Raw genomic sequence first — 25,180 nt, 5'->3', positions numbered from 1 at the left:
CCTTGCTGACCAGCTGTGAAACAGAGCTTTCTTTTTGCAAATCAGTGTCACAGAACTGGCTCTTATGCATCACGGGAAGTGAGTCTTCCTGGTGTCTCTACCACCAGCTACCCTACACCTATCTGTGTAACTTGGGCATATATCGGAACTATGGTGTCATGTTGTAATGGGGGTCAGAGGAAAAGTCAAGACAATTTCTATACAGAAGGACAAAACTTCTGTGTTATCAAGGGGGAAACCCTTAGGGAGATCTAGAAGGCACGGTCATACAGATGGTGGTATCAGCGCAGACCCCTGCTCCAACCGTGCTAGCAGAGGGATGGAGGCAGCAAGTGAGCACAGCACAGCACGGCACACCCAGTGATGAGAAACCTCAAGTTCATCCGGAGTCCCCAGCACCTGGGCCTCTTCAAACAGAGGAATGGAAACTTGATTACTTCTGAACAGAGATTTTGATTTGAGAGGGTACATATTTTTGATGTGTTAACAAACTTAATGGCTACCATCTCACTATTCCAGCACTGCCCAAGTGAGGGAAAATGTGAGAGAGCAAACTGGTTCAACAGAAAAATGTCTTGTGATCATCACTAAGGATAATTATATTATCTAAGATAAATAAAAATTTTCATGTTCAATATATCTCTTTGGTTTAGTCAATCAGTTGTTATGCCAAAGAAAATAACCTGCTGTTTTCTAATAATAGCCTAAGAAGCAATACCAAGATCTACTCATGCAGCTAACATTTAATAGTTTATTAGAAATCTCTCTGTCTTGAATACTCTAAGATTAGAGATCTAAGAGGCTCTAAACAGGTAAGTACCACAGTGTCAAAGACAGATGTAGGAAACTGACAAAGGCAGATATTCTAAAGCAAGGGTTCAGAAAGTCTGAGCCACTGTGCTGAAGATATCACATGCTATTTGAAAACTACACAATCATTTAAAAAGTCTTACTATGAGCTGGGAAATAGTGGCGCACGCCTTTAATCCCAGCACTCGGGAGGCAGAGGCAGGTGGATCTCTGTGAGTGCGAAGCCAGCCTGGTCTACAAGAGTTACTTCCAGGACAAGTTTCAAAGCTACAGAGAAACCCTGTCTCAAAAACAAACAAACAACAAACAAACAAAAAAAAAAACCCAAAAAACAAAAAAAACAAAAAACAAAAGAAGTCTTACCATGAGATTCAAGTCCCGCTCCCTGTGCCAGCCCATTGTCATAAGACTGAAAAAGAAAAACACCGTTTAGTTTAGTGGAGAAATAATAATGATAATAGTAGATACTAAGTTCCAATAAGCTAACTATTTTGGTCCCTCTTATATCTTCTAAAATAAGTGGGCATTTGCAGTCTCCACTCTTCTCTTGCTTAGCAGGCTGAACCATCAAGTGCTTTCACAGAGTCACACCTGAGAAGTGTGCAGGGCCCCACTGCACATTCGGCTTCTGTCAATAACAATCCCCGATCCTAACCCTCACACTCTTCCATGTGAGCCAACAGCGAATAAAAACACAAGGACTTCATGTCTATTCAACTTCAGGCACTAAATAAATCTATTCTGAGTCACTTTCAGCTTACTGAGGATGACAGCCACCTAAGTTTCAAGGACCTTACATAGCTTCCAAAATCAAAACAATTTCCTTTTTTTTTTTTTTTTTTTTTTTTTTTTTTTGGTTTTTCGAGACAGGGTTTCTCTGTGGTTTTGGAGCCTGTCCTGGAACTAGCTCTTGTAGACCAGGCTGGTCTCGAACTCACAGAGATCCGCCTGCCTCTGCCTCCCGAGTGCTGGGATTAAAGGCGTGCGCCACCACCGCCCGGCGAACAACAAAATTTCTACAACTCAAACTTTGCAGAGATATTCCCAAACTCGGATAACTTGCCAGTAGAAACAGTACCAAATCTCAGCCAACTAGCTCTGATAAACGTTTCTAAAGACCAATGGTAACTTGTGACGAATTATGAGGGAGAAGGAGGAGGGGACCTACTGCTTGGTGTAAGACTGATCTAAAATCACTGCCTAGGAGAAAGATCATTCTAAGAGTAAAAATATTGGCAGTCTTGACTTTGCTCAGCATCAGTACATATGAAACCCAGTTGCCAGTTTAAATAATAATAAAAGATTCAAATCTTTATAAATGCAGTATACTAACTGTGTAATATACAAGCTCTTAGTCCACAAACCTTTATATAAATATAGATATTGTGCATCATGATCATGACCAATTATGCCATCTTCTTCAAACTTTGTTAATAAGGATTTACTGGCTCCCTTTAGTTAGCGAGGTTATTTATTGTCTCTGTGGGATGTTAGTGCTAGGATAAAGATGGCTATACTAGCAGTCAGAAAGAGTGTGCAAGTCAAGTTGGCAGTGCTCAAATGGCTCATTTGAGCATCAGGTAATAAAGAATAACTGAAGAATTTAGAGGCCTGAGAAACAAAGGGAAAATTTCCTTTCTGCCAGGAGAATCACAAAACGAACCACATTTCCCCACCATCAAATCACTCAAAGAAATCATGCTTTGTTGCAAGGAAAAAAGCACAGTCTGGGGCTGGAGAGATAGCTCTGTGATTCACAGCACTCACTGCTCTTGGAGAAGACCCAGGTTCGGTTCCTAGCACCCATATAGTGGTTCACAACCATCTGTAACTCCAGTTCTGGGGGATCTGCTGATTCTTCTGACCTCTGTGGGTTCCTGCACACATGGTATACATACACACACACATAAAATAAATATTAAAAAAAAAAGAAAAATGGGCAACATTGAGTTTTATATACTTTTAAGAGAAAAAATTCTATTAAACTAAATCTAATTACTGTCACATGAAAACAGAATAAGTGGAATGAAAACACTACTCAGTATATGAAAACCAGCCGGCACCGACAAGAAACAGCCACAAAGACAGAGGGAAGCTAGGAAATTTAACCCAGCACCCAAAACTCAACTGCACACCCTCAAACTAACAGTAGGAATAGGAAAAGGATTTTCAACATTAAAAACAGAGAGCTGAGGAAATGGTTCAGTCTGTAAAATACCTGTGTGCCAGATCTGAACCTACATAAAGCCAGGCTTAGTGGCAGATGCCTGTAACCCCAACACTGGAGTAGGTAATGCCAAGACAGGGAGGGGATCCTTTGGCTAGTGCCTAACCAATGAACTTCAGGTTTAGTGACACTATATCAAAAGATGAAGGTAGAGAGCTACCAAGGAAGAACACCCAATATCTACCTCAGCCTCCACACATACACACAACAAAACTAATAAGTACATACATCACACACACGCACACACACAAGAAAGAAATGGACTAAGAGATGGAAGAAATAATGTGTTAAATGGTTTGAAGAAAAAGAAAAGTAACACAGAGATTAGCCAAGTGTCTAAGAGATTAGCCAGTTGTGATGGGTGCAGCCCTTTAACCTCAAAACTGAGGTGGGAGAGGCAGGCAGATCTCTTTGAGTTTGAAGTTAGCCTGGGATAAACAGTAAGTTCTAGGACAGTCAGAGTTATAGTGTACTCTGTCTCAAAAAGACATACAAACAAAACCCCCAACAAAACAAAACAAAAAAAGGGGGCTAAATTATACGACTCTTAAAAAGCAATTTTTAAAATGAAAACAAAAAGAGGGAAACAGAGATGCCGGAAAGATGGCTCAGTGGTTAAGAGCATAGACAGCTTCTTGGAGACAAGACCCAAGTTCAGTCCCTAGCACCTATGCTGAGGCTCAACCTTCTGTAAGTCCAACTCCAGGGGGATCCAACTCCTTTGACCTCTACATTGCGCTTCTATGCTCATAACCTGCTCCCCACCCTGACACACACAAGATTACAAATAAATCTAAATCAAATACAGGCAGAAAACAATTAAGAATATATAAAACTGATATATGGAGGTAACAGTGGAGAAGAGAGACGGAGCTTCGGTGGTAGATAGAGTATTTGCTTAGCATGTATCTGGCCCTGGGCTTGATCTTACACTACTTTGATCACCATCAAAAGAAGTAAAAATGTCAGAGAGAAAGTGGTTGTAATGAAAAACAAGCAAAGAACACAAATAAAATTGAAACAGAGAAAGTCAAAAAGCAGAACAGGGCTGGTGACATAGTTCATTGGTGGGAATGTTTACCTACCATACAAAAAGATCTAGTTTCTAACGCTGGATGTGGGTAGGTGGAATATGACAAGATAAAGACAAAGAAAAGAGGCAGAGGGGAGGGGATGGGATGGATTTTTAAAGAAGTATAACATTTTCCTGGCAAGGCTCTGTGGAAAAAGCCACTCTCCTATGGGGGTTAGAATACAATTTGGCTCATCCCCCCCACCACACACATACAGAGTTTCTCTGTGTAACAGTCCTGGCTGTCCTGGAACTAGATGTGTAGACCAGGCTAGCCTTGAACTCACTGAGATCTGCTTGCCTCTGTCACCACCGCCCACTATCTTTTTAAGTTTGTTTCTTTTTTCCTAAAGAAGAAACAGGCTTACTGAGTCTATTTTAAGGGCAGTGAGCTGTGCAGTAACCAGAGTACTACTCACAGGCTGATCCATCTGGTCCATCTCTTGGGGGATAGAAAACAAAATATAGCTCCTGAAATTGCATATGCACTTAGTTTTTGACCAGCAATTTATATAAAGGCTTATCTGTGATATATAAAAGATATGCAGGTTATCAATGACAGCACTATTTGTAAGTGGAAAAATGGATACACTCTACACAGAATGGTTGTAAATAAAGAATTTTAGAAGAGACTGCTATATTCACACATTTAAGTAATGTAAAACTGTAAGAAAAAGAATGAGGAAAACTCTGATTTCCCAGGTATTTCATTCAAGTTACGACCTAGTTAAACAAATGGTGTGTTTTCATCTACGTGGAATAGTTATATCATGTTAGACATAATTATGATCTGGTTATGGTTTTCATAAATAGATATGATTATGTGTTAAATTGAGAAGGGGTGGACTTGTGATAGCTAATCTTGGTTATCAATTTGACTAATCGACAAGTAAATAAAACTCACACAACTTAGCATGCCTGTGAGGGGTTTTTCTTGATTGGATTATTCAAGGTGAGAAGACCCATCCTAAATCTGGATCATTTGAGGTCAGAAGACCAACCCTAAATCTGCTCCACACCTCTGGTGGCAGCCCACATAAAAAGACACGAAAGAAAGACGCTTTTGCTTTCTGCCTGCTTGCCCTCACTTTCACTGGCAAGTTTATCCTGTTGTTAAGGCATTACTTCGCTGTTATTAAAATCTACTTTTCTGGGATTCCAAAGCCTTAAGGCATTGAACAACTACCAGATTCATGGCCTCCCCATCAAGAGACACCCAGTGCTGGACCAGCCATAACACGGCCTATGTAATAAACTATCATCTGATATACTTGTCTAATACAGATTAGGGTACCAGAAGTGGGTTATTGTTTTAATAAGGAAAAATAAAAGGCATATGGATCTTCTTATCAAACAGAAATACAGGAAAGATAAGTGAGAAAATGAGAATGTTATCTATAGAGTTAACAGGAGCAAGATGGTAGACTTGGAGGTTAAGAAAGAGTGGTAGATAAAGGAGGATAAGAAGTTACACTTCTCTCCATTTTTTCTTTACTAGTTTTGACATACAGAAACAGATTAAGCTACACATATTAAGTAAATAATACTATATGCAAATAAATAAAGATTAACAACTTTTTGGAGGAATGGAGTGTCTAAATGGAATGAATACCTACAAGAGGAATTCAAACAGAAATGAATATATCTAACTGTAGATGGAATAAATAACTTATCAAAGAGGGAAAATAAATAGATCCTATATAGTAAACTGAAAAGTTGGGCTTATCTGTACAAACTCATAGTTCTTAATATAACTATGTTTGCATGTGTATGTAAAAGTGTCTATATATCTATGCATATACAACTTTCCTACCTGTGCTTGATGAGAAAGGCCTAGAAGCAATGATATCTAATGCTAATAAGAACCCATATCCTTGTTTCTCAATAATGTCCTTCAATAAGAACCAGGGCTTCTTCAAGAAATGCATGGTTGCATGACGTATACTTAAATCAATTCCACTCCTCTAAGAGCTCAGACATTCCATTGTGAGATTGTAACAGATCAGCTAGAGGTTGAATTAATTAAATTAGCCTTAATAGGCTTAAGAAATCTCTCTCATCTGTAAATTGCAAGCCCTCATGGCTGGGAAGTGATAAGCCTGGAGAACAACTCTACTACCTCTGGTTTATCCAGAAGACACAGGAGCAAAGAGCAATACTGGCTGCAGCTAAGCTCTCCTTACCACTGCTAGAATAAATTACATTATGTGAGAGGAGCATTTCCGGCTATTGTCTTTAAAATTAGATTAGAAAACACATGTAAGCACAAATTTTAATGGTCAAGAATTCAATATGCTTGTTGAGATTATTTCCATATGGTGTTCTGAGAAACAATCCACCAAAAAACTAATCTTATGACTGTTATTTTTAATTCTTGATAAAGAAATGAGGCATACACTATACCAGCAATAACCTGAACCAGTCCAGTTGTATGAACATAACTCACCATACTCCTTCTAATGTAGCTGATCGCTTTCTTCATATCCATGCCTGACCAGTTGTTGAGCATGTAGCAGATACAGGAAGCGCAGTACACAAACCTCATGTCATTCTCACTGCCTTCAGGGACAGCACAAAAACTGAAAACAAGGACATGAAACTGCATCAAGACCATTTACCTCAAGCAGGAACATATGCCCTGTGTCCTTACTCACAGAAACCCCTCTTGCTGACTTTACTCTCATCAAATTCTACATATTTAGGTATAAAATGACCTTAAATCATTTATGTTCACCATAATGTCACTGCCAGATACTACTATTCAGACTATGCTGTTTACTCCCAACAAGAGCAGCAGAAAAAGTAGCAGGTAAAACCTCACACATATTATTTTGTAATAAGAAATTCCTAGACACCTGTTTTATTATGTGAAATTTCTCCTAAATGTACATAGAGATAACTATTAATTGATCTATTATCTTGTGATTCATTATACACTTAGTTTCAAAGAGGTAATATTCTGTGTTCCTTTCCTCTTTATGGAAGTAATCCGGGACAACACTGGATTCCCAAATATCCATTTACTATGTCTACAGTAACTTTTTCTTCATCAAGAGCAGTGTTCTGACAACAGAGACAAGAAAGTTAGAATCACAGTGTACAGGGCAGAGACATAACACAACAGCAGACTGATCACAAAGTCTTTTGATAGGAGATTAGGCTACTGCTTCATTACATTAACAATGTGCAACAGTTTGTGACTTAAACCATCCAGTATCTGTGAGTATTAACTTCTCTATCGCTTGAATATGTCCCTCAATAAGCTGGAGATCAAGCCACCTCACTTTGAACATAATATTTAAAGTGCATTCCTTTCTCTACCATCACCACTTTCAAGGATACTCAACTAAATAGCTTATTTCAAAATATTTGTCTCATCCAGAAGGTAAATTAAAAAAAAAGAGTTCTACTAGAAAGTAAGCTTTGTTTTTGTTCATATAAAATGAGAAACTTTTTTGCATTAAGCACTTAACTCTATACACAAATGTTACATGGCTCTTTTCCGTTGTGACTGGAGGTCTGATCCAGGGCCTTCACACACTAATTATGCACTAACCCTTGAGCTGTATTTCTAGTCCTGGATGGTGCTATTAAGAGAACATTATCCTCTAAACTGAGTGGTGGCGCACGCCTTTAATCCCAGCACTCAGGAGGCAGAGGCAGGTGGATCTCTGTGAGTTCTAGGCTAGCCTCGCCTACAAGAGCTAGTTCCAGGGGCTGGAGAACTGGCTCAGTGGTTAAGAGCATTGCCTGCTCTTCCAAAGGTCCTGAGTTCAACTCCCAGCAACCACATGGTGGCTCACAACCATCTGTAAGGGGGGCTGGTGCCCTCTTCTGGCCTGCAGGCGTACACACAGAAAGAATATTGTACACATAATAAATAAATAAATAAATAAATAAATAAATAAATAAATAAATAAATAAATTTTTTTTAAAAAAAAAGAGCTAGCTCCAGGACAGGCTCCAAAGCTACAGAGAAACCCTGCCTCAAAACAAAACAAAACAAAACAAAACAAAACAAAAAAAGGATTACCTCTAAAAGTCTACTATAGTATTAAATCCAGTTCATACCTCCCATCTTCAAGCTGAAGTGCTCTCAAGCCTGCTAAACAAGCTTCTTTATCTACTCGGCTTAAGTCATCTCCAAGAATAATCAGACATGAAAGGCCAGTGTAGGTCATTGCTATGTGTCCACTGTCATAAGGATGCGCTGTCCCAGGGCTCTAAATTCAAAATTAGTGTTAATTATTAATATAACAGAAATTTTATTTCACAAATGAGCTTTGGCATGGTGTTACTTCCTAATACCATCGTGAACAGATATCTATCTAAAGAATAAAGCCTCAGTTTTTATACGTCTTAATACGTCTTCTTACATGCTACATAATTTTCAACATCTTATGATTATCCAACTTTTAGAAAGTAGTTAGGACATTTGAATAAACCACATATTTGAAACTTTCTTAGTTCAAGACTACCATTTATAAAAATTATGTCTTATAAGGTTAGAAACTCATTCAATATTTTAAACCAAAATGTCTAAGAAGAAGTAAAATTTGGCCTGGGAATACCACTCTGTGATGAAGTGTGTATTGAGGCTGTGGGTTTAATTCCCAGAACTTTCAAAAAAAAAAAAAAACATAAAAAAAGAAAACAAAAGAACAAAAGTTATATGGTACAAACCTAAATTAAATACCACAGTAATATTCACCATATAACCTTATCTGTCTACTGTCATCAAGTTTAATTATTTCAACCTCGAATAAACATTAGTATTCAGAATGTAAGCTATAAGGAAATGTAAAGACTTCGACTGTATAATATGAAACAAGGTCACACAATCCCAGAAATAAACCACACTTAAGCCTCATATAAGGAATCTAGCCAATGGTTTCTATGTGTGATGAAAGGGTTAGCAACTTGATCCCACAATTTTCTTGCACAAAAATGACCTGTGCTGCTTCACAGAGCAAATGACACTCAATACCTTTTAACTCTGAAGCCTCCCACGGAGCCGCCTCACATACAACTCCTTCCTACAGTCTCACTAACACCAAACCAGCTTTTCTCCTAACACCTTTGAAGGCCTCTCAGAGCTCGAGCTCCAATTCTCTAACGATTCTATTTCATTCACATTGATAATGGGCTTCTTGGAATACCCACAGCAGGTCTCATTTCTCAGTATTTAAACCAAACACCTGCTACTTTAAAAGAATGGTAGGGAACCCAAACATGAATTAAAGGTAAACCTTGACCTTTAAGAGGTGAAGAGATATCAGAGTCGCTCAGCCGAGCGGTCAGGAAGGAGATGCGGTGCTACAGAGATTTAAACAGGGCCTCCTTCCCGCACAGCAGAGGCCTGGGATGGTACAGACAGGGACAAGAAAATAAAAATGAAGCAGAAAAGGAAAGTCCTGGGATATTAAGGCAATACATAATTTAACAGAGTACAGGATGCAAAATAAGTGGAAAGGATAAGTTGGGTGGATCCACGAGAGTCTATGGCCTGTCCAATTCTACACATATTAGGATGTCAAGGGTGCACAGGTAATTCAATAATTTCTGAAAGAAAAAAAACTGATAAAGCTGTTTTATATTTCCTGTTTCCTTAGGTCTGTGTGTCTCATAGACCCTACGCTTCCATGCACTATGACAGCTTTCGTAGGCCTATGTGATTACATCTGAGTCTCTAACTCCTGCTACCACGGAGATTCAGAGAAAAGCCATCCACAGTGAGACCTGGCTCCTCGGAGGGGACAGGCCAGGTACACTGAGGGCCGAAACTGGGTTTCACAAGAACTTGTGAGCCAACAACAAGCATTTCATTAGGGGAAATTATTTCTAGACTGTGCAGAGGTCAGGTGCAATGGTGTACACCCACAGGGCCAGCTACTTGGGAGGCTTAAGCCCAGGATTTTAGGGTCAACTTGGGCAATACTGCAAGATTTCATCTCAAAATAAATTTTAAAAATATGATAAGAAATACCCTGGAGGTAGATAAGAAATTGTAAAGATGTAATTAAACCACTGTGTTACACCAATGAGTACAGCTTACATCTATCTGCTCATGGACTTGTACTACACAATAAATATCATTGCCTACATGAAGATGATAATTCTTCTCATTATGACTATCTAGAGAGCCTTCCTTTATTCAAGGTTGGCTTAAATTGGAAAATATATGTATAAAAAGAAGAAATACATTTTATAAATCTTTTGTTATCATACCCCTGCTACCAAGGCACTCAATTGGAGAGATCTTGCTGATGTTACCTGACCCTAATTCAGAGAAGCTTGTTTACAGTATAAGTGAGAGGAAAAAGCTGAAGCAGTCTCAATTAAATCTTGTCATCGCTATAATCACTTACTTATTCCAAAATCTTGAATCAACATATGAATAGCTGGGAGTTTTTCATCCCGCATGACACTGTACATGATCCTTGAAATTCTCGAAAGTAATCCCATCCTGACTGACAACAATCCTATAAGCAGACAAACCCATCGAGGAAAAGCCTCTTTTTAGTTTGTTCTTCATTTCTTAAGCACGTTTTTTACTTTGCAGCCCAGACTGGCATTGAACTGAGTATAGAATACAGGTTAGCCTCAAACTCATTATAGGGCCTCCTGTCTCGGGTTCTCAGGTGCTGGGGGATCACAGGTATGAGCTTCCAGGCACCTAGCTTGTGAGACCTGCTTATGGAAAAAGGTGAAAAGGAGTAGGGATATGGATCAGTTGGTAGAGCCTGATATACTTGAGGTCCTGAGTTCTATACCATACATCATGGAGAAAGAAAGGGATGGGAAAAAAAATTTCTCCACTTTTCACATTAAAAAAAAAAAACCTTGGTAATTTTGGGCACAAGCAGAACGCCCAGTCCTTGCTCTGGGCCTGCTGCTTCTTTGAAGAAGTTCTTCTCCGCTTCATTAGCCCTTCTTTGTAACTGACATGGGCTGGTTCAAAAGCCTCTGCCCAAAATGCTTGGGAAGCTTAGCTTCCTGCTATAAAAGTCATTAGCTGGGTCCCCTGTCACTTCCTGGAGAACAGCTCTCTCTCGCCTGAGAAACAACAGCCCAGCTTTAAGTCCTGCAACACAGGGAAGGTCACTGGCTTCGCAGAAAGCACCTGAGCACCGCAGTTCCAGTTTCTCCAGGAATTCACTAATACATTCTACACACGCATCAAAAGATAATTTTTGGTAATAACATAAATTTCTGCATATATGTATCAAAAAAACCTACTTCTAGAAAGGGGGCTAGAGGCTTCACTTAAAGACATATTGAACCTAGAAGCTTGGTTCTTTCTAAACGTCTTTATCTGCTTTCTCACTAAACTCTCTTTATGTCCCTTTCCCCCATTCCAACCCATAGAGAACTAACCTTTGATGGGTTGAATGGAATACCCAGGTATGAAGAGCCTCGGAAACCACAGCGATTTAGATTTGACCCTAGAAAACAAAGTATGTGCTTATTTAAAACACACTGTTTCTGTATAGAGGACAAAGCAGTTTAACCACACGATCAATCATTCAGTAACAGTATTTCAGTACCAAAGCTCCACTTTCTCTGTATGAACACATGGTGCACGCAGGTGAGGTGTCCATGGCTGTGTGCACATGCAGAAACCAGAAGAGGACACAAGGAGTCTTCCTCCACTGCTCCTCACCGTCTATTTAAGACAGGGTCTCACTGACCCAGAAGCTCATTGTTTCTGCTAGGCTGGCTAGCCTCTAACCTCCACAGCTGGGTCACAGGCGTGCAAAGCTGCAGGTGGCTTTTGTGTGGGTGCTAGAGGTTGACTCTTGTTTGCACAGCAAGTCCTCTTACATGTTATGGCCACTGTCTCCATTTCTACGTGAGACAATGTTGACGGCTCATCAGAAAGCAAGCCTAGAGGTTAGGTGACACGCTGGAGATGACAGCTCACACAACAGGCTCTAGAATCCGCTGTGACTCACTGCTTCTTGATAAATGAGTGAGCTAAAGGTGGACACTGTTCTATCGCCCTAAAGAAAATGCTTATTCATATTTCAGTCTTAAATCTGTGTTCTTATCTACAATACTTAAGTTCACACTTGGTCTCTACCCAAAGTATACTTATCATTTTGTTTTTCTGTCTTTTTTCTATCAAGTTTTCCATTTTCCAGATATACATAGGATACAAGGTGAGAACTGAAAAACACATCCATAATTATGGGCTTAATGGCTGTTAGAAAAACAGTATGTCAGATGTAAAAGGCAAGAATGTATTAGCACCAGAACTGCCAGCTAATGAAAACTCAAGATGGTTTTAAAAAGTTTAAGAAAGATGAACTTTTAATCTCTTGTTTTGTTTTGTTTTTTTGTTTTTCAAGACAGGGTTTCTCTGTGGCTTTGGAGCCTGTCCTGGAACTAGCTCTGTAGACCAGGCTGGTCTCGAACTCACAGAGATCCACCTGCCTCTGCCTCCTGAGTGCTGGGATTAAAGGCGTGCGCCACCATCGCCCGGCTTGAACTTTTAATCTCTTATGACGGGTGGACGGCCAAATCCTAACATCCACATTCTGCTCCTTCCAAACAGGAAATCACCTTGCTTAGCTTTTGATTCTTTGGAACAGTTAGTGGTAGCTTATAAATCTTTGCAGAAATGAAAAACTACTAAATTGAAAACTTCCCACCAATCATTTCTCTCTACTGGCAGTACTAATGGTGGCAGAAAATTCAGTGACTGTGCCTTATTTTTGGTAAGACTAAAGCCAGTAAGCCATCTAAGCTTCGCTAAAGAGTAACTAAACCATACCCTATGTCTAAGTGACAATCCATTCCAGAATGTACTTCAGGACCTTCATGAGTAAGATCATGTGCACACAAGTAGCCAGTGTAGCACACTTGAAGTTTACAAGTGACAGAGATGTCTAAAATATTTAACATAGCATGCTGAGTCTACTAAAGGGCACATTATGCTAATTTTGAAAGTAATTATTAGTAAAGCTAAATAACAAGATGGAGCACGAGAAAACAAAGGACATAAAGCATATGCATGAAGTTTATAATCAGGCAAATGGTGCACCCTTAACAGCCTGGAGGGAATAAGAAAATAGCAGCTGTGTGGGATGACCAGGGAGAGCTCCGGCCTATGAGTCACTGTCACCACAACTGTAGGACCTTAAGACACATATTTAAATGTCATCTTACAGTGTCAGATGATCACAAGTCCAATCAAAGCCTTCACAGCAGCACCTTACTTACTGGAGGCTCTAAACAGTCTGCCTCCCAGCCCTGTCACATTGTTGGCAGATGAGTGTCCTGTCACTGTGCGACTTAAGTCTCAGTGTCACTGCTATCTATTAGCTAGGCGCTCGCTCTCCTTGACTCCCAAGGCCTCGCTTACAGTTTCGTACACACGAAACTCTGTTTACAGAGAGCAGCTAGCACTCAATTTCTTGTCAAGATTAGAGTCCCTCTAGCTTTCTCTTCCACTTTTCTTTCTTTCTTTCTTTCTTTCTTTCTTTCTTTCTTTCTTTCTTTCTTTCTTTCTTTCTTTCTTTCTTTCTTTTTTTTGGTTTTTCGAGACAGGGTTTCTCTGTAGCTTTGGAGCCTGTCCTGGAACTAGCTCTTATAGACCAGGCTGGTCTCGAACTCACAGAGATCCTCCTGCCTCTGCCTCCCGAGTGCTGGGATTAAAGGCGTGCGCCACCATCGCCCGGCTTGAACTTTTAATCTCTTATGACGGGTGGACGGCCAAATCCTAACATCCACATTCTGCTCCTTCCAAACAGGAAATCACCTTGCTTAGCTTTTGATTCTTTGGAACAGTTAGTGGTAGCTTATAAATCTTTGCAGAAATGAAAAACTACTAAATTGAAAACTTCCCACCAATCATTTCTCTCTACTGGCAGTACTAATGGTGGCAGAAAATTCAGTGACTGTGCCTTATTTTTGGTAAGACTAAAGCCAGTAAGCCATCTAAGCTTCGCTAAAGAGTAACTAAACCATACCCTATGTCTAAGTGACAATCCATTCCAGAATGTACTTCAGGACCTTCATGAGTAAGATCATGTGCACACAAGTAGCCAGTGTAGCACACTTGAAGTTTACAAGTGACAGAGATGTCTAAAATATTTAACATAGCATGCTGAGTCTACTAAAGGGCACATTATGCTAATTTTGAAAGTAATTATTAGTAAAGCTAAATAACAAGATGGAGCACGAGAAAACAAAGGACATAAAGCATATGCATGAAGTTTATAATCAGGCAAATGGTGCACCCTTAACAGCCTGGAGGGAATAAGAAAATAGCAGCTGTGTGGGATGACCAGGGAGAGCTCCGGCCTATGAGTCACTGTCACCACAACTGTAGGACCTTAAGACACATATTTAAATGTCATCTTACAGTGTCAGATGATCACAAGTCCAATCAAAGCCTTCACAGCAGCACCTTACTTACTGGAGGCTCTAAACAGTCTGCCTCCCAGCCCTGTCACATTGTTGGCAGATGAGTGTCCTGTCACTGTGCGACTTAAGTCTCAGTGTCACTGCTATCTATTAGCTAGGCGCTCGCTCTCCTTGACTCCCAAGGCCTCGCTTACAGTTTCGTACACACGAAACTCTGTTTACAGAGAGCAGCTAGCACTCAATTTCTTGTCAAGATTAGAGTCCCTCTAGCTTTCTCTTCCACTTTTCTTTCTTTCTTTCTTTCTTTTTTTTGGTTTTTCGAGACAGGGTTTCTCTGTAGCTTTGGAGCCTGTCCTGGAACTAGCTCTTATAGACCAGGCTGGTCTCGAACTCACAGAGATCCTCCTGCCTCTGCCTCCCGAGTGCTGGGATTAAAGGCGTGCGCCACCACCGCCTGGCTCTCTTCCACTTTTCAAGACATTTTCTGACTGACCTACTGTTCATGTAACAGTACTAAAAACACACACACACACATACACACACACGCATGTATATGGATGTATATACACACACACACACATACACATGCATGTATATGGATGTATACACACACACACAGATGATATGTATTTGGGAAAGGTCTATGGATACGCTGCAAAAAAGATCAGGTCATTAGTATAACTATCATCCACAAAGTCCTACAGCAGTACCTAATGTCTGACTGAAAAATCAATCAGCAAGAATCTTTGGGATAGTTCAGTAGAATTCCACATGCCTTTATCCTTTTATCCTTTCATCACGACTTTGTTTTAAGCACTTTCAAGGTGGGTAAATAGTGTCAATGTGTCTTTCTCTAGATAATCTGAATTTCAATTCCTCTACCCCCACTTAAAGATCTCCTTCCAAGCTACCAACTTGTTGATACTTTGCTAGAAAAATCTGACTCCACGTCCACTTCTGCTCTATGTGTATTTTGAGTGTAGGTCTATACACTTATTAGGAAGTTCTAGAGCCCCCGACATAATCCAGTTAGGTGTTTTACATACACATAGTCTGGGTTCAAAGAAAATGCTTCTGAGTAAAATATCACTTCCTTAGAGACAAGTGAATACACATCTACTTTTTAGTTTGAGTTGGGTTAAATCCATAACTTCTGAGAAGCAGCAACAAGGAAACTGACGCTCAAAAGTACTATCATTAGGGGCCTTAGAAAACACTATCCTGAGTGAGGTATCCCAGACCCAAAAAGAGGAACATGGGATGTACTCACTCATAATCGGTTTCTAGCCATAAATAAAAGACATTAAGCATATAATATGTGATCCTATAGAAGTTAAATAAGAAAGTGAACCCAAAGAAAATCATATAGTCATCCGCATAGAGAGGGGGAAGTAGACAAGATTGCAGGGCAAAAACTGGGAACTTGCGGGTGAGGTGGCATGGGGCAAAGGGGAAATGGGATGAGAAACATGAGAAGGGGAGGATGGGAGGAGCTCGGGGGATTGGGATGGTTGGGATATAGGAAGGATGGATACGGGAGCAGCAAAGTATATATCCTATCTAAGGGAGCCATCTTAGGGTTGGCAAGAGACTTGACTCTTGAGGGGTTCGCAGGTGTCCAGGAATATGTCCCCAGCTGGTACCTTGGGCAACTAAGGAGAGGGAACCTGAAATGACCCTATCCTATACTGATGAATATCTTGCATATCACCTTAGAACCTTCATCTGGCGATGGATCGAGGTAGAGACAGAGTCTCAATTTGGAGCAACGGTCTGAGCTCTTAAGGTCCAAATGAGGAGCAGAAGGAGGGAGAACATGAGCAAAAAATCAGGACCACGAGGGATGCACCCACCCACTGTGACAGTGGAACTGATTTATTGGGAGCCCACCAAGGCCAGCTGGTCTGGGACTGAATAAGCATGGGTTGATTCCGGACTCTCCGAGCATGGCGGTCAATGAAGGCTGATGAGAAGCCAAGGACAATGGCACTAGGTTTCGATCCTAATACATGAACTGGCTTTGTGGGAGCTTAGCCTGTTTGGACGCTCACCTTTCTGGACGTAGATAGAAGGACCTTGGTCTTCCCGCAGGGCAGGGAATTTGGACTGCTCTTCAGTATCGAGAGGGAGGGGGAATGGAGTGGGGGGAGGAGAAGAAGAGTGGGGATAGGGGGAGGGAAGTGGGGGGAGGGGGCAATATTTGGGAGGAGGGGAGGGAAATGGGAAACGGGGAGCAGGTGGAAATTTTAATAAAAAAAAAAAAAGTTCCCTGCATACAGTATACCAACTAGAAACAGTTTTATACAGAACTGAGAAGACGTAGAGATACTGGTCCTATCTCAGGCTGACATGAAAACCATGAATACGAAGCCTAGATAGTCATATTTTAAGTTAAAACACCTTGGTTAGTGGACCCTCCACTTTTGTGGTGCCAATTTCAAAGACAGGAAGTCTGCGTTAACAAAGGAAATGAACAGGTAACAACAGAGCAGAAGATTCCAAGTTCATAAGAAAAATGAAAAGTGTGGAAAGTAGAAAAAGACAAAAATCTCCTGAGTAAACTAGGGGCATGGGGACTATGGGAGAGAGTAGAAGAGGAGGGGAGAGGAAGGGAGGGGAACGAAGAAAATATATAGCTCAATAAAAATAATATACATTATGTTACATATTTTATATATATACATATATATGTCTAAGAATTTGTTCATGGACGATGCAAACGCATTGATGATAAAGGATTCGGGGTTGTATTATCAGAGAACATGTTTAGAATGTCCACTTGAAAAATAAACACTAAAACTGACTTTTTGCCTGATGATTGGGTAATACTTCACTTTAAAGGCTGTGGTTTTGCTATTAAGTTCAAAATAAAGGCCAATTATATGACAAGCATTAGAACATAGTACATTTAGACAGCCTTAAAAAACAATAATAGAGCTGGAGAGATGGCTCAGTGGTTAAGAGCACTGCCTGTTCTTCTAAAGGTCCTGAGTTCAATTCCCAGCAACCACATGGTGGCTTACAACCATCTATAATGAGATCTGGTGCCCTCTTCTGGCTTGAAGGCATAGTTGCAAGCAGAATACTGTATACACAACAAACAAATCTTTAAAAAAAAAATTAAGGTGGTAAGATGACTTATTTGTAGTCTTAAAACACTGTTCACAGGTAAGATACTTGCCAGGCAAAGCTCGTGACCTGAGTTTGGTTCCTAGAGCCCATGCAAAGGTGGAAGGAGAGAGTTCACTGCATGAACTTGTCCTCTGACCTCCATAGATACTTTGGCATGTGCATGTTCACTCACACACACATCACAAAAGTTACAAAATACATAAGTTTAAGGGGACTTTAAGAAACATTTTAGAATTTAAAAAACAGCTATAATCCTAGCTCTTAGGAGACTAAGAAAAGGGTGGGATGAAGAGCTGGATCAGTATGTTTTTCAAACTGTCACTTCCTAAATATAAAATATGCCTAACTTAGCCCACATGTAACCTTACACTTACTACAATGGGAAGAATGGTCTTGTTATTGCTGTTTTACTCTTTTGCTTTTCAAGTAGCAAATGAAATGTGGTGGTGTTGTTTTGATTTGCATTTCTCTGGCGGCTAAGGATATTGAGAATTTTTTAAAATAACCCCTGAATTCCAATTTGTGCTGCCCATACAGTCCTGCGTGTAGGGCCATCTACAAAAGAAAGTTTTATAAAGCACACTGTCCTGTCCCTCTCCCAGAAGTTACCAGCTGTTCACAGCTCCTCAGTTAGGGGTGAGAGCTTATGAGCCCCTCCTCTCTCATGCTAGAGCATTACCTGGCTTGATCTTGTGCTGGTCTTGTTCAAGCAACCAGAGCCACTGTGAGTGAGTTTGTGAGTGCAGAGGTCCATTATGCCCAGGAATCCCTGGGTTCCTATCGTGTGTGTGTATGTGTGTGTGTGTGTGCATGTTTTGAGTTTTACTTTACCACTCTCTACTGTATAAACAAGCTTCTTTGATGAGGTCTGAGAGCTGTACCAATAAATGGGGAGAGATTACAGATTTACAAAGCAGTTTGGTATTATCAATTTAGCAGAACAGCAACAGGTTCATCTCTGGGGCCTTTGAGCTCTTCAACCATGGGCTCTGCCCAGATTTACTGTGCCAAGAATGTGTTTCCTCCTATGAAATGGGCCTGAAATTCAAAATTCAATCAGAAAGCAGTTGGTTACCCCCACTCTGTCTCTCGGTTTCTTATGGGTCTGATGAAGAATAAATCTGATAACAATTTGGCCGTGCTTTGAAATATTATAAAATACTAAATAATGCATACTATTTATTCTATTAGCAAATAAATATTTATTCGTTGACTTCAGTTTCAAATTATTTATTTTCATTGTTTGAAGAGAGGTTTTTTCTTAATTTAAAAACAGAAACTTTTTTTTATTAGATGATTCAAACAGAGAACATACCTAGAAAATTATCTTATCCTGCTATCTCCTACCTCTGCATCGTCTACTTCCCCTTCCACAATGATGTCCTATATGACCTACTAACGGCTTTCTCTATACATGAATATTTACAGACTTAAATGTTAAAACACCTGTGTTTTATTTGCTTATTTGTTCTTGAGACCAGAGGAAAGGGTTTCATGAATTTCCCAAGCTGGTCCAGAACTCCTGTCTTCTAGCAATTCTCCTGCCTCAAGCTTCTAAGTAGCTGGAACTACAGGTACACATCACCATGCTCAGTCTACATGTTTGCGATTTATCATTTAATCATATGCGACAAGCAGACTCTTAATCAATACATACACAGGTCTCCCTTTATCATTTCAGTATGACACAGCATTTTTTCCCTGGGTCATAGTTTACTTAAATATTTTATTTTTGATGAGCACCTTTTTTGTTTCTAATTTGTTACTATAACAAAGCATTTTTAGTTAATTTTCTAAGTTAGTTACAAATTACCACAATTGTGGTATTTCACATTTTTGTATTTGTGTGTATGTGTACATCGTGTGCAGGGCCACACGCATGCCACAACATGTGTTAAGGTCAGAAGACAATTTGGCAAAACTGGTTCTTTCTTTCTATCATGTTGAGTCCTAGGGATCAAGCTCAGGTCACTGGGCTTGGTAGCAAGTACTTTTTACCTGTCGAGTAACACGCCACGACTACAGGTCATCTGAACTAAATTTATATTTTCTATAAACTGAAGACACACTGTGTACTTCTCTCAAAACATGTCAATCGTGAAGTTATGAATTTTGGAGATTTAATTAAAAAAACTTTAAGTGTTAAGAAATACAGCAGTTGACCAAGAGAAATTTTATGAAGATAGATAAACAATGGCTGAGAATAAAAAAACAGAGCAAATGCTAAAGGACTAGTCATATGCAAACATCAATACAGACAGTGAGTCACTAGTGCAGGCATATACAACATAGTGTGCTGCTATATTTGTAATTCCCATGACACCAGTTATGTGTTATATCTAGACAGAAAGGGGTGCTGAATTACAATAAAAATAAAGACATATAAAGTACTCCAAGAATACAAATAAATTCTATCATTTGCTAATCTCATGCATGTCATACCAAGAACAGCTAATTATACTAAAAATAAAATGCTAAAAACTCACTCACTGTCTTCTGTGGGAAGAACCTGCAAGGAATAAATCCATTCTATTATATCATCTTTGTTCACCACATCTAATGAATCCAACATGTCCAGGCCTGAGAGGGCAAAGAACGCAATTGTCAACCTAAAAGGGGGGGAAAAAGTAAAATATCACTTTAACTATCAAACCAGTGAACTATTTATGGTTTAAACCCAAAACAAAATAAAACAAGATACCAAATGGAAAACAATAACAAAAACCACCACCAACAAAACCCTCATTCTATTTTTTAAAATAATTTAAATGGCATCCCTCCTTGTCTGGTAGGAAAACAAAGTAAAACAAAAACCCCACGATTTATTCTTAGTAACTGAATAAACTAGTCAAACCCTTGTTTTAATTTTTAAGAAAGGGACTTTTAGAATCATGACCCCCTACTCAACTATGGGGTACAGGAATGCACTGAAGCTTGTACATGAGCCACTTGAAGGCTAAAAGCATGTATGTATTTGTTGTGTGTTCATGTCTCTCCGTGTGTGCATGCTCACTGTTAGATTTCCTTTTTCTTAATTAAGGATGTTTAATTATGGGGGGTATGTTTAATTATGGGGGGGTATGTTTAATTAAGAGTCCAAGAATAGAGTGAGGAAAATCCTGAATGCTTGTGAGAAAACTCCAAGAAAACAAGACTGAGTCTGTGCTCTCAGTTTCTTGGAAAGCACAGAACTGCTCTTGGATTATGTTTTCGTGCCCTTCCCAGTGTAGTGGAAGGAGTGTTTACTTCAGACTACCCATTACAACTGGCTATTGTTATCTGTTTATATGCCTGTACGGAAAACCAAGTTATGCCAGCTGCAGCTTGCCCATCACATGAAGCTTCCTCTTGTGACTGGACACTTTACTCCTCTTAACCTTCAGTGTATACATTGTTTGAGGCTCTGAATAAAGTTGGTTATTGCATGAAACTTTAGTCCACTTCCTTTATGGGCTCCATTCTCCCAGGTACCACCACCAGCTAGAGTGGTAAACAAAGGGTATGTGTGTACCCATATATGTAGGTTTATGCACAGGAGTGTAGGTACCTGGGGAGGGAGGCCAAACTTGTCAGATGCCATGAAGGTGGGGTTCCAGGCAGCCTCTAAGTGAACCACTGTGGGTGCTGAAAAAACTGCACAGCACACACTCTTCACTGTGGGTCCATCTCTCCAGTGCCCTCTAGTTTCTTCCTAGAGCTGCCCGTTTAACATTTAAAAGAAGGCACTTGCTCTATACAGAGCCCTACCGAAGATCTACACAGACGTCTTCATTGCTGAAGACACTCGGAAGTCCAGGTCAGAAGGGTTTATTCTAGAAAGGTGCAAAGCAAGGGTTTCAAAGCCTGGGAACCTGGTTGGCTCACACAGAGCAGGGGTTCCAAAATACTGTCAGACTGTTTCTGCTTCCCTCAAAGTGCAATACACACCTGTCTCAGTTCACTGTAACCAAATTCTCGTGATCACTGCCAAAAACAGGTTTTGAAAATTCTGTTTTTGTTAGTAAAAACACAGCTCTTTGGTATTATATCATGAAAATAATATACTTATTTTCATGATGCCAGTGCTATTTAAAAGGGAAAAATCATTTATTCTGTGAATGTGAAAACCATGACTCTCACCTTAAAGGGGCTAAGGCAGTTTATTCTGGAGCCAAGTATGAGTAATCATGGCCCAGGAACACAGATTTAGGCAGGTTACCCTAAATTCCGTATTCCAATGTAGTTAGAGTTTGAAGTTTTTAAAGCAACAGAACAAAGAAAGTCATAGATTAAATCCCTTTTCAATATATGGTGGAAATATTAGATAGATATTAAAGATTAAGGAAAATCTCTCTATAGGCCTCTCATTTATTTTCCGACATTCTTAGCCTTTTGGTTGGAGAAAGTCTGTTAACGTATTTCCAATGTTTTTTATCTATTGGTAATGAGGACATTAGGTCAGATATGGGGGTGGGTATGGAACGGCCATTAAGGGACTAAAGACGGGCCAAGATATAGTCCAATTGTCTCGAGACCTGCAACAGTCCAGCCTCTGCACAAGCACAGAAGTTAGCCACCCTGGAGAAGCTTCAGTGGAAGGGTGGTTGTTTCCAGAGCTCTGTTACACAATCCCTAATGATCACAGTATAAGAAACAGAAATGAAGTACATTATAGGTGTCTAATCTAAATATACCATCCAACATTAACCCAAGAGGTAGGTACTTTGGCCAGTGTGGTTACACACACCTATAATCCCAGTACTCAAGAGGAAGAAGCAGCCTGCAAGCTTGAGGCCATCATGGACTACGCAGTAAGACTTTGCTTCTGTAAATAAATAAGTAAACTTGGCTGCTTTGTATCTGTCAGCAAGAAGAACATGAACAACTTAAAATCAACATGAACCACACACACAAAAAAAACCCTCAAAACCAAAGTGAAATAAAGATGGGGGGGACACAAAACACCCCAATACATTGCCATCTTTCTTTTTTAAAAAGGTTATTAACGAACCACAAGAAAACTAAAAATTATTTTCAAAGTTCTATAGGAAGGGCTGGAGAGATGGCTCAGCAGAGATGGCTCAGCAGTTAAGCACACTTGCTGCTCTTGCACTGAACCTGAGTTCAGTTCCCAGCACTCACACTGGGCAGCTCACAAGCACCTGCGACTCTCCTCCAGGGAACCTAATACCCTCTTCTGGCCTCCACAGGCACTTGAAAACACAAGCATAGACACACAAATATATACACAGAAGTAATAAATCTTCAAAAATTCTGTGCAAGTGCAATGTACTAGACAGAGAGGTGAAGACAGTATCTCTTCGCCAATAAATACACTTAGCCGTTACATATGCTCTAATATACAATGGTCGATGTGGAATGCTATGATTATATGAGAAGTATTTAATGGATTATGAGTTCAGACAATTTTTGCTGTTAGGGTATGAGCAGAATTTATACTGTGTAGGGCCAGCGTGCAATACTCTAATGTTACACATCATACACAATGGGATTTTGAAAATGCAATCATAAATCATTACTGGTAGCCAAGTCAAACATCTCTTCACTTTATCAATGATGCAAGTTTGTGGGAGACTTATAGCTCCCTGGATCAGCTTCGCCCACCCTGTTGCGCTTGGCTTCTCCTGCTGTTCTGATCTGTCAAATACTAACTCTGCAAGGAGTTATTGCTCCATTATTCCTGTGTTTTGAACACTCTGACTTTTCTGCATGCTGCAGTTAGGGACTTTCCACCTGACCATCAGACCATGGTTAGGTTGTCTAGTAAGTTGCTTATTTACCCATCTACACAAGAACTTCCTCCTTTCCCTTACCCTATATTTAGCTTGCTTATTATAAACGAGACTAGATCAGAATCCTGTCTTGTCTCCATCTCTTGTGTCTCTTGTCCCTTTCCATGCTCACTCCCCGTCTAGGGTCTCTGTTGACTTACCCACGGATCAGGGAACACGTTTTGGACTTCCTTATGCTGGGATTAACCCATGGACTGCAGAGTGCTAGAAAGTTGCTCTACCACTGAGCCACATGCCTATCCCTTGTGATAGTACTCTAATCACATCTCAGTAGAGGTTTGCCCTGCCTGTCAATTGAGAATTGAGGGGGGAAGGGCAGTACAGGGACGATGATGGGCAAACGCTTTGTATTCTGCTTTTTTTTTTTTTTTTTTTTTTTTTTTGGTTTTTTCGAGGCAGGGTTTCTCTGTGGTTTTGGAGCCTGTCCTGGAACTAGCTCTTGTAGACCAGGCTGGTCTCGAACTCACAGAGATCCGCCTGCCTCTGCCTCCCGAGTGCTGGGATTAAAGGCGCGCGCCACCACCGCCCGGCTTGTATTCTGCTTTTGAAAACGTCAAGAAACAAAAGTGACTCACAGGATGTTAAGGAAGTGGGAAAGGAAGCTCACAGAAAATGGTTGGGAAGTGAAAAGAGGCGGAACCAAGAGATTCCAAAAGTCCTGAGCTTGGAGCTCCACTCATCACCCAGGGCGCAGGGAGTAGGTGCGGGCAGCCGGTGGCGATGGCAGGAGGGGGCCTAGGAAGTGCAGTGTCAGGGACCCCGGGCTCCAGAGCAGAAAGGACAAGACCAGTAGCGGGGTTAGGGCCGCCCCGGCGGCAGTGCAGCCCCGCGGGTCCCGGCTGTGTGGCCGGTCCGCAGCGCGCATTCGGAGGGCCGCCATCGCCAGCCCCGCCGCGGCAGCCTCGAGTTACCTGCTGGTCTCCAGGGAAGAATAGCGCTCCGGCAAGACTTGGAGGCAGCGCTGGAAGAACCGCACGTGCCGGTCCCGCAGGAAATCCAGCCGCTCTCCCTCTCCGCTCGCCAGCCTCTCATCCTCGGTGGCCGCCATGCTGCTCCGAAAGCGACACTCACCGCGACCCGGAAGCAGTTGGCGAGAGGCGCCACGTCAACACTAGCCGGCTTCCCACCGGTGTGCGGTCCGGGCCAGGAGGCTCCCGTGAACAGAGGCGGCGGCGAGAGCCGCGAAAAGCTCTTCTCCTTAAGTTGGGCAGTCTTTCCTACTCAGTCTCAAAGTTTTAGTACCTTCGTAAGATTGTGTGTGTGTGTGTGTGTGTGTGTGTGTGTGTGTGTGTGTGTGTGGGAGAGAGAGAGAGACAGAGAGAGAGAATATGACAGACTGAAATCCATTTCTTCGTGTGCTAACCAAACCAATTTAAATCCTGGCCCTACACAACATAAGGGTTTGAGATCTGAAAGTTTAATTTTGCAAAGACTCGTTTTTGGAGGGCCACAGTTTTAAACTGAACGAATCAGCAAACTAAATTTACAGGTGGGAACTAGAGACAGACGTTTTACCAGAGAATTATCAACACTATGAAAATTCAGACACTTTTTCTAATCCTCCTTATAGTATCTGGAATTATTTTGTTTTAAAAAAAAAATGTATGCACAGATGGTTCTCATCTTACAACGTTTGGACCTATGCTGTGTATTGAGTACTGGTGCTTTGACAGTGAAGATATCAAATTGGCAGAGAGCAGTTCACTTAATTGAAGGTCCCTGAAATGGACCCATCAATGGACACTGTATGGCAGAACTCAAGAATAGTTACGATTA

General features: G+C 40.7%; 1 protein-coding gene across 1 annotated transcript in view; it reads right to left on the bottom strand.

Moving 5' to 3' along the window:
- Pggt1b (protein geranylgeranyltransferase type I subunit beta) overlaps positions 1–24,471 on the bottom strand; it is a 39,548-nt gene extending 15,077 nt beyond the window's left edge. The window contains exons 1-6 of the mRNA XM_057788812.1: positions 24,316–24,471; positions 20,103–20,221; positions 11,487–11,554; positions 8,181–8,332; positions 6,556–6,688; positions 1,174–1,219 (exon numbers count right to left, since the gene is read on the bottom strand). Coding sequence (XP_057644795.1) covers positions 1,174–1,219; positions 6,556–6,688; positions 8,181–8,332; positions 11,487–11,554; positions 20,103–20,221; positions 24,316–24,452 — 655 coding nt within the window. The 5' untranslated portion in view covers positions 24,453–24,471. The remainder of the gene's footprint in view (positions 1–1,173; positions 1,220–6,555; positions 6,689–8,180; positions 8,333–11,486; positions 11,555–20,102; positions 20,222–24,315) is intronic.
- Between the last annotated feature and the right edge of the window lie 709 nt (positions 24,472–25,180).

The sequence above is a fragment of the Chionomys nivalis genome, chromosome 14 (assembly GCF_950005125.1).
Source record: "Chionomys nivalis chromosome 14, mChiNiv1.1, whole genome shotgun sequence".
In the NCBI taxonomy this organism is placed as follows: Eukaryota; Metazoa; Chordata; class Mammalia; order Rodentia; family Cricetidae; genus Chionomys; species Chionomys nivalis.
This window is presented reverse-complemented; position numbering and strand designations above follow the sequence as displayed.